Source organism: Erpetoichthys calabaricus, chromosome 7 (genome assembly GCF_900747795.2).
Source record: "Erpetoichthys calabaricus chromosome 7, fErpCal1.3, whole genome shotgun sequence".
Classification (NCBI taxonomy): Eukaryota; Metazoa; Chordata; class Cladistia; order Polypteriformes; family Polypteridae; genus Erpetoichthys; species Erpetoichthys calabaricus.
Window position 1 is genome coordinate 54,130,058 of NC_041400.2, and position 18,197 is coordinate 54,148,254.

At 36.8% G+C, this 18,197-nt stretch overlaps 1 protein-coding gene across 1 annotated transcript in view; it reads right to left on the reverse strand.

The window, feature by feature from the left end:
* Positions 1–3,108: 3,108 nt before the first annotated feature.
* Positions 3,109–18,197, reverse strand: part of adgrv1 (adhesion G protein-coupled receptor V1) — a 697,787-nt gene continuing 682,698 nt past the window's right edge. The window contains exons 89-90 of the mRNA XM_051930189.1: positions 17,947–18,121; positions 3,109–3,542 (exon numbers count right to left, since the gene is read on the reverse strand). Of these exons, the coding sequence (XP_051786149.1) occupies positions 3,424–3,542; positions 17,947–18,121 (294 nt within the window). The 3' untranslated portion in view covers positions 3,109–3,423. The remainder of the gene's footprint in view (positions 3,543–17,946; positions 18,122–18,197) is intronic.

Here is an 18,197-nt window from a genome sequence, read left to right on the forward strand (position 1 = left end):
AGCAGTCAGTGTGGCATATTTGAATCACATAACGGTAACTTCTACCTAACGACACAGGCACAGAAAAACAAAAACGAGACCGCATGGATAACAAGAAACAAAAACGAGATGGCATGGATAAAAAGAAACAAAAACGAGACCGCATGGATGCGCCCAAACAACACAACCTGTAAACTAAACTTGCTCTAATCCACTGTGCCAGCAGTCAGTGTGGCATATTTGAATCACATAACGGTAATTTAGTATTAAAAGTAAGAGTTGTACCTAACGACACAGCCACAGAGAAACAAAAACGAGACCGCATGGATGAAAACAATGAACGAAGGCGCCTACAACGCGCCTCTGAAACAGCAGAAGCAAAGGAGTCACGGCTCCAAAAACAAAGAGCTTAATGATTAGAATTACAAAACCGAGCCCATATGGATAAAAACAATGAACGAAGGTGCCTACAATGCGCTTCTGAAACACCAGATGCAAGAGAGGCATGGATCCAAAAAGAAACTGCAGAAAGGCTAAACTAAACCTGAGGTAAAGCGTGCACGCCAGGTTGTACAGTATATATGCACAGATGCCAGAGGCAACAGGCAAGCCGTACACACTACCACCGCTGCCCGAACGCGACCGCCCACACCACCACATATACCACCTTCGTTTAGTACTGTGCCCCTCCAAGCCTGGGTCTGCCGCCATCGTCACTTCAGCACGCGAATCCGCCACCGTCAGCAACCGACTTCTGGCTGACGACACAGCCATAGAAAAACAAAAACGAGACTGCATGGATAAAAACAATAAACGAAGTCGCTTACAACTCGCTTCTGAAACACCAGAACCAGATGAGTCACAGCTCCAGAAAGAAACCGCTTCAGTACAAATGTTTATTATTGAATAAAAAATTTCCCAGAACGCACCCACCCTCCATGATTTTTCATCCCTCCAAATATCGGAGGGAACAGAAAGTGTTTGGCATTCTTGGATTTGCGATTCTTTCGAGAATCGCGGGGTTACGGGTTAGTATAGATATCAAGGTTACTGCCAGCATAGGACTCAAAGTTACAATGAATCATGGCAATCTCTGTTGCTCCTACTGTACAGATATCACCTTAGTTTCCCCTTTATTTTTTTTATTATGTAGAATTTACCAAAATGCCTCAGCTCCCTTACTCTTACTACTCTGTCATCAAGTACTGTACTTCTACACTCCCCCCTTCCCTTCTTTATCTATAACCTCAAGCAATAAAAAAGAGTGAAAGAACATGCAGGAGAAGGAGTTGCACAATTAAATATGTATTTTAGATAATATGCCCAAATTATAAGCCAAGTAAAATGAGTGTGACAAAAAATACCATTACAGCCTAAGTAGCAGCGCATCTTGCATTCATAGGTGGCTCTTGGCTTATCTTTAGTTTAGCCTGGTCTTTGCAACTACATGGCCTTTTAATGGAATATTGAAACAGGTCACACGCCTGTCTCAATATGGTTGCCAGGACAGAATGGTCTTCATTATGGAGAAATGGCAAAAGAGGGAGATGGTCTTCTCTTTTTGGCAAGATGGCAAGATTGAGAGGGGTGGTCTTCTCTTCTTAGCAAGATGACAAGAGAGAGCCACACAAATCGAGTGACCAATTGATACTATTTGTGAATGCCTTGCTGGACCTTTTCCTAGCCAGGATGTCATAATGGAAGGACAGTATGGAAGGAAGCATAACCGGGATGGGGCTGAATCAACACCCCATACAAAGGGATAAAGTAGTAGGCATTAGGGAGGAGCTGGAATATCAAGAGCAGTTCCTCCCCCAGTATAATAGGTGGCAGTGCTCCGCTGGTGTGGACCTAGTATGGGCGCCCGCATGGGTTTATGAGAATTGTAGTCCTGAGGGACAACTCCCTTAGGGTCCTTGGGTGCCACCAGGGGGCACTGTAGGGAGACGGACTCTATGTTTCAGGAGGCTTCTATCTGGCCTAGAAGTGATTCTGTTGGGCTATGACCCACTACCAGAAGTACTCCTGGGTCTGACAAAAAAATCAAGCCATCCAGCCTTCTCCAGTGACTCAGAGTCCAGATGCAGAAGGCAAAACTTACCTGGGGGAGGAAAAGAAGGATTGTGTAGTGAAAGACTGTGGATTAACCTGTATACAAGGTATTTTTGTGAAAATAAAACCATTTATTTTGCACCTGGGACTGTTTAGTGTGGTACGTTTTGGGGCTCAGTTGGATAACCTGCCTTTTACCTATTCCTATCACAAATTCCAGACCAAATCTTTTGGTTCATCCAATCTTGTTTTGGCATGACTAGACCAATGGGGCATTGTGATACAGAATGGACAATCGTAATCAGCCACATTTCAGTCCTCCAGACCCTTGCCAAAAAATAACACCCCTAATGCTTTGGGGGGAATTAAATTATAATGGCTTATTTTAAGAAAGCTACTTCTTTCTTTTAACTATCAAGTACAAGCTTAAACCTACTCTTAAAAGACATATAATTAGAACAATGCTAGATATCACAAATACATAACAGCAAAAACATTAGAACAAGTGCACTCTGTGTAGTCCTTAAATCAGTTCATTTCTCCTTAGTGTATTTTAATTTCTGTGTATTTTTAATTCCCATTACAAGAGAGTGCTACAGCATATACAAATTTGCAATAGCATTATAATATCTAAACTGTGTGCAGGTAATGTTTGGTTTACATTACTGTGACTTTGTCCCTTTGACTCGAAGTAAATGTTTCACAACTGCCAGCAGCTGAAGACAGGGGTCATGCTCCTGAAAGCCTGAGGAACATTAATCTTCTAATGCTATTCCTGGTCAGATTGTACTGGATGGGAGCGATGTCCATAATTAACTAGCTAAACTTGAAGCTGCTAACCTTAAAATGTCATTCCAAAGCCTTATCACCATTGTATGTTCCAGGAATCTTGAAATCATCTATCAGGGTTAATGTGCCAACACTGCGCTGTATTTGCTTAGTGACGGCAGTGCTTCTTCACTGGAAACATAGGTGTAAAGTGAAAAACGTCAAACAGTGAAGTGACCGTTATATCTAAAGTTTATCACTTTCTCAAAGTGTACAAACAGTATAATGAATTCACACTGCAAGTCTAAATGTTTTAAATATTTTTAATAAAGTGTTACACAAATGTATCAATATTGTTAGGAACACTTGCCATTGTCCAGGGCATTCTAGATATTATTTACATCTGGTAAGGGTAAACCAATAGTTTAATGACAATTAATTCTTGTCTGTCAGGACCATCAAATTTAAATTAACTACATTGTATAAAATCTTCAATGTATCAAACTGCTAGTGACAAAAACTAATATTCTAGATTTATATTAATGTATGTTTTAGTGCAAAAATTACAATAAAAAATACTGATACTTTCCCTCACTCCCCCATTTACCCCCTGCCAAAAAGCAATTAGAGGTGAGTGTCTGCAATCGGAATTCTTCTGAGTTCTACAATTTGTGAATTCGGTGCGCTGCCTTCATCTTGACTTCCATGACATGATTCAGTGTCACTGACATTAAGGCCAGAACCTACAAGACAAAAGACAAGGATAATTTACAATTAGCAGCATTCTGATTGTTTCAAATATTATTTTAGACAGTTTTTAAATAAAGTGTTTCACATACTATTCATAATTATGGATTTTGCAGCATGAAATGAAAAGAATATTAAAGAAAAATAATGTTTACCGATAAGAAAACATCCCTTCATTTTCAATAAAAGTGGTATTACATTTGGGATCACCATGTAAATTAGCAATATTGTTTTTTTTAAATGAAAATCTGTTTGGAATATAAGGCTGAAGTATGCATTTTTAAAGTTAAGTACTTTTGAGTATTATAGGTTTTTGACTGGAATCAAAATTTGGAAAGGCTGCACCTAAAGCACTTAATGCAATATATATGATTTAACGTGCATCATTATGCAAAAATCTCCCATTCATTTTTCATAAATAAGGCTATATAAAAGAGATACAAAACTGATCAATTAAAAGAAAACAAAACAGAGGGAAGTCATTACTGATTTTGATAAATCTATTAAAAAATACTACAATAACTAGTCAAAAAAAGGTAGGAGGGATAATTGTCCTGTATTATTAAATTTGTCCTTGTCTGGGGGAAACTCGCTGGTAGATCAAAATATGTTTTAGAAATACATATATTGTCACATGAGAGCCCAGCTCTTTCAGAGTCCAAGCTAAAGAGTACGCAAAGGAAGGAGTTGAGAGTCACAAAGCAAGCTAATAAAGTTGTATTTCCTCCTCTAGCTCAGAAGAATTAAACCACCAAGTTCTGTGAAGAATTTTCTAGTCCTGCTGGTACTTAACTATTGACAGCTCTATAATGTCACTTGGACTAGCAACGGTAAGGAAAATGTTAGTACTTTAAACAGTAGTGAATAGGTATGATATGCTTGAATGCCTCCTTAAACCAAAAGAGAAAATGATCACCATTAAAAGGGTAACCCATGATACCCCTAATATTTGAAAGCTTTCATTGTGTTTTATTTATAGGCCACCACTAGGGTATATTGTTGAGTCCCAAAAGCTTGACTTGAATAAGAAGGAGCAGAACCAGAAAGTGGTTGCAAAAACAGTTTATTTAGGATTACAGAATAAAGGAACATAAAACAGGGAGATACCAATAGCAGCCAAACTGAAAGAGATTTTCCTGTGGATTATATACTGTATAATCCTAACTTATTAGCTTTATTATTGCCATAAAGGACAGCCTATTTAACAAGCCATTACCTGGAATTTTTATTAGACCTATATTCTGCCTTTCCCTCTTCCCTCTTCACAGCGGATTCTGCACCACTGTAGTGAGCAATTACAACCAGGCTGCTTCTTTTCTAAAGTCACTAAGATAGCAAGATGACCAGATAAGTTGAGTCCCCGCTCCACCGGCCACTGCACATTTTCAACTCCAATAAAGAAAAGCATAGGCAACTTTTATTACTGATATGTGTTTCAAATTGTACCTTTTATCACTGAACGGATTTCACTGTAAGACCTATATTTTCCAACCAATATGTGTTATTATTTGTGGAGGACTGATCCTGTAGAGCTCTTTTGAATAAAGTTAGTAACCTTCAGACAAATCAACCAAAAGAATTCAACTTTTGAACATGATGTGTAAAGAGCAAGAAGTCTTTTTAAAATCCCACACATGCAATCCATAAAACTTGTTTTGTGGTGTCATTTTCATTTGATACAAATTAATCTATATTTATAGTTGTAAACTTTGTGTCTTGAAAATAAAATGCACGTTTCTCATAACTATCCTAAAATAGCAACCAGCCTTGAAAACAATGTAAACACCTATGTGCTCACAGGGACTATGTCCAAAGTATTCCGTTCTATAGCCTGAACTGAAGGGTAACAAGTTTGCGGACATTGCTTGTGTAACAAGATTAACTGTGGAATGGGATGAAGGGTTGACACACATGAGGATAGAATCTGAACCTTTGGATCTGTAAACCTTTCCTTCCAGCTGTAAAGCTGCAGTGTCTCCTGTGCCAGCAACCTCTGCCTTTTTAAAATACAAATGCCTGCATGGTTGATAAACTATTAGCTACAAGAACCAGAATGAAAAGTCTGGACAAATAATGAAACCATATTTTATTAAAACATAAACTACTTTACTGCAAAAGTAAATGAGAAAAGAAAGAGGGTCAGTAATTTAAAATCAATAAAAAGAAAACCATGGTGTTCTTTTCCCTCTCCAGACTAATCTAAATTTGTGGTAAAAGTTTTTAAGAATGAATACATGAATGAATCCCCTTGACAGAAGCTGTGAATGTGGCTCAGAACAAAATGGCAAAAAATCAAAAATATATCAAAAACAAAGTGTTTGGTAATTCAAAAATCAGAGGCAAGAAATCAAAGGTAGAAAAGTGTCAAAATAAAAAAGCTAAAAAAAAGTAGTCAGGCTAAACACAATTTCCAGGTTCTGTGTAATGGAAAGGGCAGATGACTTACTTGTCTCCCTGACCTTTCACCTCCCTGCCGCTGGAGCCTTTGTTTCAATTCACTTTTCAACACTAGACAGAATGTGGCTATAAAGGGAACAAAATCTAAAGTATGAGAAAAGTCTTTATTCTGAAAACATTTCTAAAATTAGTTTCGGTGTCAGGAAAGCACTTAAAAAGTTATTTTCAAAAGACTGCCTTCTGAAAAGACAAGATGTCTTGGAACCAAGTCCTCTCTACACAAGTAAGGGCCAGGTGTTGACTTACCCACATCCACAAAAGTGAAAAAACAGGCCTTAGCATGACCAGCTGGTCTCAAAATACTAAATATGCCTGGTCCTGAAACTCCAAAAGAGGCTTGAGGCATACACATTTGAAAAGACAAACCTATAATTTTCCATAAAACCTATTTCTCAAATAACAAAATACAGTTTCTTAATAATAATGTTTTTATTCAAAAGAATTTTCAAAACCAAAGCAAACACTACAATTAGAAATGAGCAAGATGTACACAAAATGTTGCTTCCAAGAGGCAACCCAAAAATGAGCACCATCCAAATCTATAATCTAAAGAAAAAAGCTGTTAACAAGAGTGACAAGTCCACACACCAGAGAATCAATGCAAGTTATAAGATGTTCACAAAGGGAAATCCAAAACTGAGCCAAACAACAAATGCAGAACTAAAGCCTTAGCAATAAGCAGAGGCACCTCAGAACTTTATATAGACCAAAGGTGGTCCCCATATTTCCAGTATAGTGGGGCCCACCTCCTTTAACTTAGAATATAGAAAATGGGACAGAAAAACACTAGAATCCCTGAAGTCTACGAAAAAACTTGTAATCCCGGGCCACCTTAAATTCCTTTGCACCTCTCCATTAGCGTTTTTTGTTTTGCAAATGTGTCAATTAGCACAAGAAGCAAGCAGCCTGCTATCCCATCTCCCAACTGCCACAGTTCAACTCGGACAAAAAGTTCTCCCAGCTCAAGTCTGGTTGTCTGGGTGTGAAGTGCCTGGAGTTGTATGCGGTAAATAATATATTGTTATTTGGAACACATGCATTTCATGTGTGTTCCGTGTCTACAATGATCTATGTAAATATAGGATGACAGGAAATGTTGAACACATACCTAAAACACAAACTTTTTTCATGTTATATTACTAATGACAAAATCTGGACATGAAGTGTATAATGTGTGAAGATTGAAGTCCAAATATCAAATAAACTCTTTCACAAGAGGTACAAGTATAACAAAACAAATGCTCTTTTATTCAAGAACATAAACGAAGAAAAAGAAATTGAGTTAGGGTACAATGCTAACACGACCACTTGGGTGGTGCAGCGGTAAGAACTGCTGACTCATAATCAAAAAGTTGAGGATTTGATTCTGGGCACTTTACCATTTTGAGTAGTGAACTGCTCTTATTGTTACTATTATAGAATAAAAACGTACATTTGATTTGAGGCTGTAAAAGCTGGTGTAAATTTATGGTACAGTACTTGTAAAGGTTAGTGTTCTTTTTTAATTCGTCTTTTTCTCGTTCATGCTCCCCCGCTCTGATACTGCTGTTTTCAAATAAAGACGTACTATAACAGAGGTGAACTCAAGAGGAGGATGAGGGTTTTACATCGGAGAAAGAGAACAGAAACCCTCCCCGCAAGAAACGTCCACTCATACGTAAGAACAACGCAGCTGCACCAGGCGTAAAGGCGAAAGATGGCACTGTTTGGCTGCAGCAACAAGTTGGGGAAACTATAACACTAGAAATTTAGGATAACCTCCACCTTTTCCAAGTGGTAAGCTCTTTAGCACCACCTGCTATCTAATGGCATTCTAGCTAGCTTCTTTGCAGTCTTCCAAGTACTCTTATTCGCAATGAGAATCTATGTGTATTGTACTTTTCACATGTACACTTTCAAATTATTTTTCATGCTGCTACACTATAAATAGGGCCTTTCCATTTTTTAAATATGGAAGTCTCTGTTTAAATGGCCTATGTCATTTAAACTGGTTCTTATTAGTGCAATTTTACTTTTTAGCATCCTATTGTTAAGCAAATAACTTGACAATAGGTACATCCATCCATCCTAAAACCCACTTAATCTAAAACAGGGTGGTGAGGAGTTGGTCCCTTTCCTAGCAGCATTAGGCTCAACATCACAACCAGTTCTTAACAATCACAATGGTATAATTAGTCCACTATTGGTAAAAGAATACAAACTCCACAGCGTACTAAACTTAATACAAGCTTCAACGAATCTAATCCATTTCTGAAAACCCGTGCATTAGGTGAATTCTTTAATGTGAACACATAATTATCATTGATTGAAATGGAAAAAAATATTTAGTGTTCCCTAGGCACAAAAAATAACCCATTTTTGATCAGATTTCACCAACATACATGACATTTGACAGAATTAGTTTTATAATATCATTAATCACCAAAATACCCTTTCTTTCATAAGGCTGTTACTATACACTTTATCACTTCAAGTTTCACATTGAAAAGGATAACCGTTTGATCTTTTTCATCTTTCGAACTCATTGTAATTTTGTAGAGCCACTTGACTGAAATATAAATAGAATAAATGAGTCTGTAACTGCACATTGCCCAACATCCAACATCCAGTCCCACCTCAAGTCTCTAGCCCAGCTCTGTTCCAGACTGCAGCGAGGTGTGCTTGGAATGACTGTGAAGATAACGTTAGCGCTTGTCTTAAAAATCGGCTTCAATGTGGTTCTTTAAATATGAAAAAGGTTGTTTTCACAAATTTTGTAAGACAGTTTATTGTAATGTGGGGGAAGGATGTTGTGGACTAAACAAAGTGCCAGAGGAATTGAAAAACAAATTAAACACAGCACTGCCTATTCATTTTTAAAGGAAAGAAGACACTTAATAAGGAAAAAATTAAAAACAACGCGCTACTTATTCTTTTTAAGAAAAAAAAGAAGAAACTGACCCAAGAAAATAAAGCCCCAAGAAAATTAAACAAAGCAATACTTCTTCTTTAAAGAGAAAAAGAAGGAACTGACCCAATAAAATTAACAAAATCACTACTTATTCTTTTTTTAAAGAAGAGTATGGACTGATTCAAGAAAATTAAACTAATCAATACTTATCTTTTTTTAAGAGAAAAAAACGGACCCATGAAAATTAAATATGGCACTACTTATTCTTTTTAAAAGAAGAGAAGGACCTGATTCAAGAAAATTAAATGAAGCAATACTTAACAAAATTACTACTACCTGTTTTTTTTAAGAAGCAGAACTAAGAAAATTAAACAAAGCACTCATTCTTCCTTTTTTAAGGAACAGAAGAAAATGACCCAAAACAATTAAACAAAGCACGACTTCTTTTTTAAAGAAGAGAAGGAACTGACTCAAGAAAAAATATATTCTTTTCAACAATTCTATTTTTTAACTTTTTTGAAGCACAGAAGAAACTAAAACCAAGGAAAATGTCTATTAAAAGAAATGAATGAATAAATCAAGACCACTCCTGAAAAAGAAATAAAAATAACACCTAAAAAAACTAATCACTTTTAAGATTAATGAACCAAGGCTGTGGCTTATTTTAACAATAATGACTGGTGAGGGAAAATTAAAATGAAGAGAATCCACTCACAAATATCAGACACAACACCCAGAATTAAACAAAGTAGAGGAAAGAGAACCTCTGAACTGAACGTGAGATCACCACAAAATTTATATTTAATGGTAACTAATAGTAACAGCAAAATTCTTGAACTTACTGAAGAGAAAGCCCATCACATACAATGGGAGCCACAGACACAGAAAGGATATTAAGTACCAGAGCTAGACCGAGGCCATGTCCACACTACCTAATGTTTTCATTTGAAATGGTATTTTTAAACAAAAAAACACCAGGGTAGTGCAGACAAAATGTAAAGACAAAGACTAACATCTGATTTTTTAAATGAGAAGGCAATTGTGTGGACATAGCCTGAGGCTTGAGGAGGCCTAGATTGAAAAACTAAGGGACTGCCTCAAAAGTCACATACCTGAGCGATTAAAGAGATCTCACTACCCTTTGGCTCAACTTTAAAACACATAATAGTACACACATGGAAGAATAATTAAACATAAAAGAAAAAAAAAATTACAATCAACAATTACAAATAAATAATTAAGCTGAAAAGAAAAAGTAAATACATCAAAGAGCAAATCATTCAAACTAACATAAATAACAACAAAGGAAATGTATGTAAAGAAAAACAAAAGGCAGAAACAAAGCCCCAACAGATTACTGATAACTACAGGGAGGTCCTTTACAGAAATAGAAATAATAAAAGACCATATATTCAAACAGTCCTTTACAGATGATTATTTGATTGTGAAAAATCGGAATCCCTTGATAGAATATTAAAAATGTTCAGAACTCGTAACACATCTATCACGTCTTCTGAACCTCCCTTATCTCTTAAAGGTATCCGAAAGCCTTAAAACAAAGCTTGCAATAAAGTGTAACACCATCTCCAAAACAGCCCTTGTTACAATATTTATAAGGGTCCGCTCTAGGTAGAATACCCATCTGTCTCAGGATGGATACATTCACACCTTTTTTCACTCACTTTAGCAAATTAGTATTTTCTAATCAGCCTAAAGATGGTGACTCATTACATAGACTTCTGAGGTTACCGATCTTGTTGCCTGAGGATTTCAGATTACACCACTAGAAATAGCAGGGAATGAAAAATTACACAACTTTATGACGATTTTCAAGTGCAGTTTCATAGCATTCTGACAGACTAATGACCTGTTGTTTGAAGCAGTGTTGTATGAAGGTTTTTTGGGTATTGCTAGTTCAGATGCAAACTCTGCCCTTTTTCTCTTTTTATTTCATTCTGTTGTGGTACGACAAAAGAACAAGACATTAGACAGATAAGCCTATTTTCTTTTTGTGTAATCCAAAACACCCATGATTCTCATTCCTCGTACTTGCATTGTATGCATTGTACTTCCAGGTGAGGCTCATTGGTTGGACTTGAGACAGAATCAAACATGTTTAATTTTGTTGGGGTGAGTTGCACACTAGTTGAACTGAGTCATGAGAATGTCAGACTCCACAATTGGTGGCCACCGCAGCATGCTACCACTGCCCCTAATTTTATTATGTAATGAAGTCTGTGACTAAAAATCACTAGTAAAATCATGCAGTGGGATGTGGCTTTCAAAGGATGTGCTTGGATCGTTGGAGAATACCAATGTCAGTGGAGAATGTGCATGTGAGTATGGGTAGACAACAGATAATTCCACAAGACATTGGAAATTGAATAGTGATTAGCATTGTGCTACAAAAGTTTTAAATATTGCAGTATTTAATAAGCAAGCAGGGTAGCACACATGGTAGAACTGCAAGGTTCACAATGTTGTCTCATTTTGATCCACGGCTGTAGTGTCCAATGCGTGGCATGCATTCTCTTAATGTTCACATGAATTTCCTGTGCTTTCCCCGAACAGTTTAAGTAAACTCAGATACAATTAGATACAATTTAGAAAAAATGGGTTTAAAAAATAGATAGATGAATGGTGAAACATACTGTAAATATTTGATAACCAGTAACAACGTACTGCATGATAACATGCAGTGAATACACTTGACTTATAGTTTTCATACTCTTTCTCGGTACGTTTAGCATTCGTTTGCTCAGAGGTTGATGCACTTGCTGTTTCCTGAGCAGCTCTTCTTTTCTCCACCCTAGCGGCCTGCTTCTTCTCTTCTTTCGTCAGCATCTTTTCACGTTAAAACTGATTAAGTGAGTTTTTGTGTTGCAATTACTTAATACTTCTTCCTTAATTTTTTACTTAAATTGGCACTTAAGTGTTCCATCTGCCTCAAGAATGATTTAAGATATGAAGAGTTAGAGGAAGTGACGGCGAAGATGATAGGTTTGTGAACGACACCTATACACATGCGCTGCATGGGCACCCTATTGCGCGCGGCAAGAGTTGATTCTACAATAAAATAAAATAATAAGAGTAATAAAAATCATCACCCTGAAAACAAACAGTAGAGGTCACTTAGTATATGTGTACCAAATTTCAGGTCAATAGGTCAAACGGTTTGCCAACTACATGTGATTTAAATCCTGAACAGACAAACGGACAGTCACAGTACCGTATTATATAAGAAAGATACAGTTTTCTGGCAGAAACTGGGCATTTTTGAAAGTCTTGTACAAATGTGAATCTCCTTTCCCTTAGAAAATCAGTATAGCATGTGTTGTGTAATGAACTGGCACCACTGGAGGTGTATCCTTGCTTAGGTCCTTTGCTACAAATGTTGAGCTGAAGCTTCAAGTGACTCTGAAATGGTAAGAAAATGGTTGGATATGTTGAAGGATGATGGATAATTTTTTCAGTAATGGAAAGGTTAAATAAGGGAAGCCCATTCTTGAATAGGATATTCACCTGAACATTAAATTCATGGCACCTAAGACTCTGTGTAGTATGGCTACATGCAGATGGACACAAAACTAATCTCAAAGTAAAGGGTAAATCTACAGTCTGGATTTATAAAATCCTGGTAGAGAAAAGACAAGCAAAATGACACCTTTTATTGGCTAACTAGAAAGATTACAATATGCAAGCTTTTGAGGCAACTCAGGCCCCTTCTTCAGGCAAGATGTAATACAGAAACTGAAGTTTCCTATGTTTATATAAAATCCTGGTGTAATTTAAACTCTCTAGTTACAAAGAACTGGAGCTGAGGAGTGTCACATCAATATTAACCTGCTGTGCAGTTTTACCAAGAATTATTTTAAAGAAGAAACGTACACTCACCACCAAAGGGAGTAATTTAAAAGGAAACATTTATCATATTTGTTTACTTTTTAATTACATTATGTTTTGATCTGCATTATACTGACTGTGTAATGCTGCCTAGCAACTCAAAACAGGCCTGTTGTGTGGGAATTTGGGTGTGTGCACGTGTGTGCCTTTCAATGGTCTCGCAACCCACACAAAGTTGTTTCATGCCCTGGGCACAAGTCATCTGCAACCCCGAAATGGATTATGGTGTTCAAAAATGAATTAATTGATTACTCTTAATGTAATATTATAGCACATTACTTTTATTTTAATTTTAATTTACCAGTGTAAATTAATTTATTAAAGTAAAATAAATGTGTAGCTGTACTTCACATAGCCCATTTTCCACATTTCTCATAGCACAGTATACAGAATGGCCACCTCACAGTGTTTATGCTCCAAGACTGAATTTTTCTTTATAGTGTTTTCTTTGAAGATTTTCCACATTACTACTGTTTTTGTTTATTGCAGGGACTGTGGCAGCCAACCCCAGACTTTATTAATTCTAACTGCTGAAAACTACCGAAAAAAGCAGTTTTGGAGTGTTTGTATGTTCATTGCAGTGCATGTTGGGTGAGTTTAAAACTAGCATTACCCTCAGGCTAGAGACATATTTAATAATGCCTTTGATATACTACTGTCATGTATGTATAGGGAGGTTCACTTGAATAAGGCCCCGAATATTCTGTTGTAATTCCTGTTAGGATGAATAAATCTGAACCAAAAAAATACGTTATATACCTTGACATATGTGTAATCGATTGCATTACATGCGATGATGGAAGTGGTTTCCATTTTCTGCCAGACACATTTCGATGCAGTGCTCCATGGCCCTGAATGTATTGGCAAGCATCACTGGGGGGAATAGCAGCAATTTCACATTGGATGTTTTCCTTCAAATCTTCCACAGAGCAAGGCTTGTTCCGATAGACTTTTCCTTTGAGTACGCCCCAAAGGAAGAAGTCTGGTGGTGTCAGACTGTGGTGGCCAAAGCCCCTGTGAAATTACCCTGTTGTCGAAGAAGGACTCAATTAATGCCATGCTTCTTGCCAATGTGTGACACGTTGCTCCATCTTGCTGGAAGTAACTTTCTGTTAACTTACGATCATTCAGTTAATTCTGACATCGCTTAAATGAATTGGTGACCCAATAGGTTCGCACCATGAAGACGCACTGCTCAATACTGTACACCACCATCCTGATGAGAAGTGACTGACTGAGTGACTGAGTGAAGGAGTACGGGCGGTATGCGCCCAGAATTTGCAAACAGAGGTTAAACGTCGCTCCGACACAGGGGCATCCCAACTTGTTCGAAGCTCCATATACTGAGGAGCACATTGCATGTTGTTATGTTCGGATTTCTTTGTCCTAGCAAGACTTATTACAGAATGTTTGGGGCCTCTTTAGAGTGAATTTCTCTGTATTATAATATGAATGTTATAATGGACTGAAATTATGTTCAAGGATGTTACAAATTACCACTTTAACCAGAATGTCATTCTTTGGACAATAAAACTAATGTTAAGTTGCAGTTAAGACTTTGGACTTCAAATGGGGGTTCGAATCCAACTACTGATATTGTGTGAACAGGAGCAAATCACTTCACTTGTATGTGTTTCATTGTTTCTCAAATGTTGAATATTACCTTGGATAAAGTCATCAGCCAAATAATAAGTAATAATAATGTCAAATAAACAGAGAAATACATTCAAATACAAAGAAACACCTAAATACTTCCTAGCTGACTGGTCTGATACTGCCTGAAGGGTACATTTACAAATTTTAGATATAGCCTTCTAACATTTAGACCACTTCTGGCTATATTTAAATACTTTTACTTGTCATTGCTTTTGCTTCTTTTATCATGCTTTTTGTAACAGGACAAAGTACTCATTAACAAAATCTCAACTTATATAAATAATCAAAAACATTTTGTATTGATTTAGACTTTGCTGAATTGAATTGTACTGAAAATACTTCTTGTAGAAGACACCAGGATATTACTATACCAATGAAGTATAGAAGGGTTTAAGGGAAAGGGTGACAAGGAAGGGCATATGAATATCCTTGTATGCCATCTTCTCTTTAAACAATTGTGGGATTAAATAAATAAAAAAATACTTTTTCAAAATGAGTCTCAGGCCCAGTGTTATGCAGAAAGTAGCATGTTGCAACCCATGAATCTTTAAATTCTAACATATAGTACACACTTCCAATATGGGGTGTTCCCCAGCCAATTTCTATGATAATATGGATGTTTAGCAATGATGTCAGCTCTATATTTATATATTACAGCATACCACTGCATTTTAGATCACCAATCTGTGAGCCATAGCCTCCAAATTAAGAACTCAAATTTGTTCAAGTACATGACCAGCCAGTATCATCGTAAAAATATGCAGTTAATTTAGAATGTAATTTTTTGTTAAGGTGCAAGTGAAGTTTTTATATTTTTACATTTTTAAAAAATTATTTCTTAATTCATATAGAAATGAGAATTGTCTGAGTAGGTAAAATAAAAGTAACAAACACAATAAATGAACCTCTAATTTACATTTGCAAATACAGTTTTGAAATATCTACTCATTTGTTTTCTTAATCTGATGTTTCCAGTCCAAGGAGGGGTGGCAGAGTCTATCTATGCTCCATCCAGTATAAGGAAAAAACCTATCCTGGATGGACCACAAGTCCATCACAGGTTACAGTCATGCATATAACAAAACTGTCTTACTGGGCCAACTTAGAGTTGTCAGTTAATGGACAACGGACATTAACGGACATTATTTGACTATAATAATAATAATAATAATAATAATAATAATAATAATAATAATAATAACAATTAAGAACATTTATATAGCTCTTTTCTTGCTACTCCAAGCACTTTACATAGACAGATATGAAACTAGTTCAATCACCAATGTGTAGCACCCACTTGGATGATCTGAAGTCAGCCATTACTGTGCTAGTTCGCTCATCACACATTAGCTATTACATGGTGAAGGGATGAGAGAGATAGTCAATTAGAGACAGGGGATGGTTAGGGTGCCGGAATGGATGAGGCCATGAAGAGTAATGTAGCCAGGGCATCGGAATAAGCTCTACTCTTTTCAAAAGATACCAAGTGATTATTAATAAGCACAAAGATTTAAGACCTTGGTTTTACATCGTATCCAAAGAATGGTGCCATATTTACAGCACAGTCCTCATCACTGCACTTGAGCATTGGGATCCACACACAGACTACAGGGTAAGTGCCTCCTGCTGGCCTCACCAACACCTCTTTCAGCAGCAACCCAAGCTTTTTCCTAGATGGTCTCCCACTCAAGTACTGGCCCTGAACATGCTTAGCTTCAGTCGGATAACCTTTTCTAAAGCACAGGTGACATGGCAACTGACAAGGAGAAATAATAGGGTGTTGGGAGAAAAATATGCAGAGACATGGAGAAAATATGTAAACGCTACAAAGAGGTTGACCAGGCCTGAGATTCAAAACTAGTCTTTGGGTATTTTAGATATAGATCTAAAGAAAAGCAATATAATTTGTATAACTGGTTTAAACAATTTTCCCATATAGACAGTCTTGTTCCTGGAAATCTGCAGTCATTGCAGAGTTTTGGTCCACCCAGTTTCATAATTATAAGCCAAACCGTGATGTTAATTAAATCTTTATTCATATGACTTATTAGTGTTCTTATTATGCCACGTCAGAACACTGCCAAAAGGTTGCACTGACAAGCACATTAGAGTAATATGCATATTCCTTTTTTTTATCCTAAATCCCAAAATGGTGCATGTTAGGGTGACTGGTAACTCTTAACAGGGACAATACGAATGAATATGGGTGTCTTTAGGGGTATGTACTACAGCTGATTGACATCCTGGTCACATTTACCTGATTCTGCCAGAGCAAGGATTGGGCCCACTATGTCCCAGTAAAGGAATATTCAGGTTCATGCAGAAGAGTACCAAAAGAATAGAATGGCACTGCACAGAATTCACAACCATTTACTTAATTACAAAACTGGAAATCACAAAGAGAAAGCAAATATAAGGGCAGTAAATATATTACTACTAGGACTGAAACAACTAAAGTATTAAACAATTAAAGTGTAGACGTAGTGAAAATTAGTAATAGATCCCATCCTATGTTTTTCAGATGTGGATGTTGTCTTGCTCAAAGTTTTGCAAATAAATTCCCTTTTCTGCCTTCAGATGTAGTCTCTGTTCCCTGGCTACATTTTTTTCTACCAGTTAGATACTGCCCTCATTTTTACCAGTCTCAAACTTGGAAATATTGTAGTACTTCCCTGCCCTTTGAATCCCAGCCAAGGACCAATTTTTGGACCAGGATGCAAACAAATATTCTTATGGCAAGCTTGTGATGCCACATTTAAAATAATTATAGCCATCTACTTTATTACGGATACCGGTGGTTATGGCTTGAGGCAACCATATCACAAAGAGATCACTAGAAGCAGTGAAAGTTAGAAAGAGGAAGTGCTCAGGTTTAAATGTTGAGGGAATGGGCTTTGATTCTTTGCTAATATTGAGAAATTATAGTATATTTTGTAAGCAAGGAAGTTGAAAATGAACTTCCTAGTGTTAATTTTTAACACAGAATTATCCTCCTGAGATTTGTTTAATATATCAGCACACAAAAAGGGGTTATCCCAGGTAGACAGAGAGTTGTACAAAGTCATCGTGTTCCCTGGGTGACCCAGACAGCCATTTCTGGAACACCTCCAACACCTTAGGTCTCCATAGCACCCCACTGGTTTTCCTCAAACCAAACCAAGAAGTAGAACACCAATTGTTCAGCTCCTCATGCTAACATGAAAGGTCAGCCTTGCACCCAAATTGAGAGACATTGGATCTCATGCTTGAAGTCAGAGACTCATTTTTAAAGCTATAACCTTAACCTTATGACTGTAGAACAGGATGGGGATGCAGACTGCTTGGCAAATTAAGAGCTTCAGTCAAAAATGTAACTCCTGCTTCTCCAGTATACATTTACCAACCAAGGGAGAACTAGCTGTCCCAAGGGGAAACTTTCAAATATCTTGAGTGTTTTGTTAATAAGTGATAAATGCTTCCGTGTTAAAGCTAAAAAGGCACAATGGCTTACTTACCAGTCTTTAAGGCAAATATAAGATCATCAAAATCTTGCGATTCCTCATCTGCTACTAAAGATTCATTAGTAAATCCTCCCTGTGTGTTAAAGTCATCCCCTTCCTGATGACTATGCTTGTAGATAGTTGACTCAATATTGGGCCGTAAAGATGTTCTTTCCCAGTCTGCAGGCACCTGTACACAATAAAGAACTTGATTAATTTTACATACATTTCTATCTATTTATTAATGTTTTTCAAGAGTCATGCAA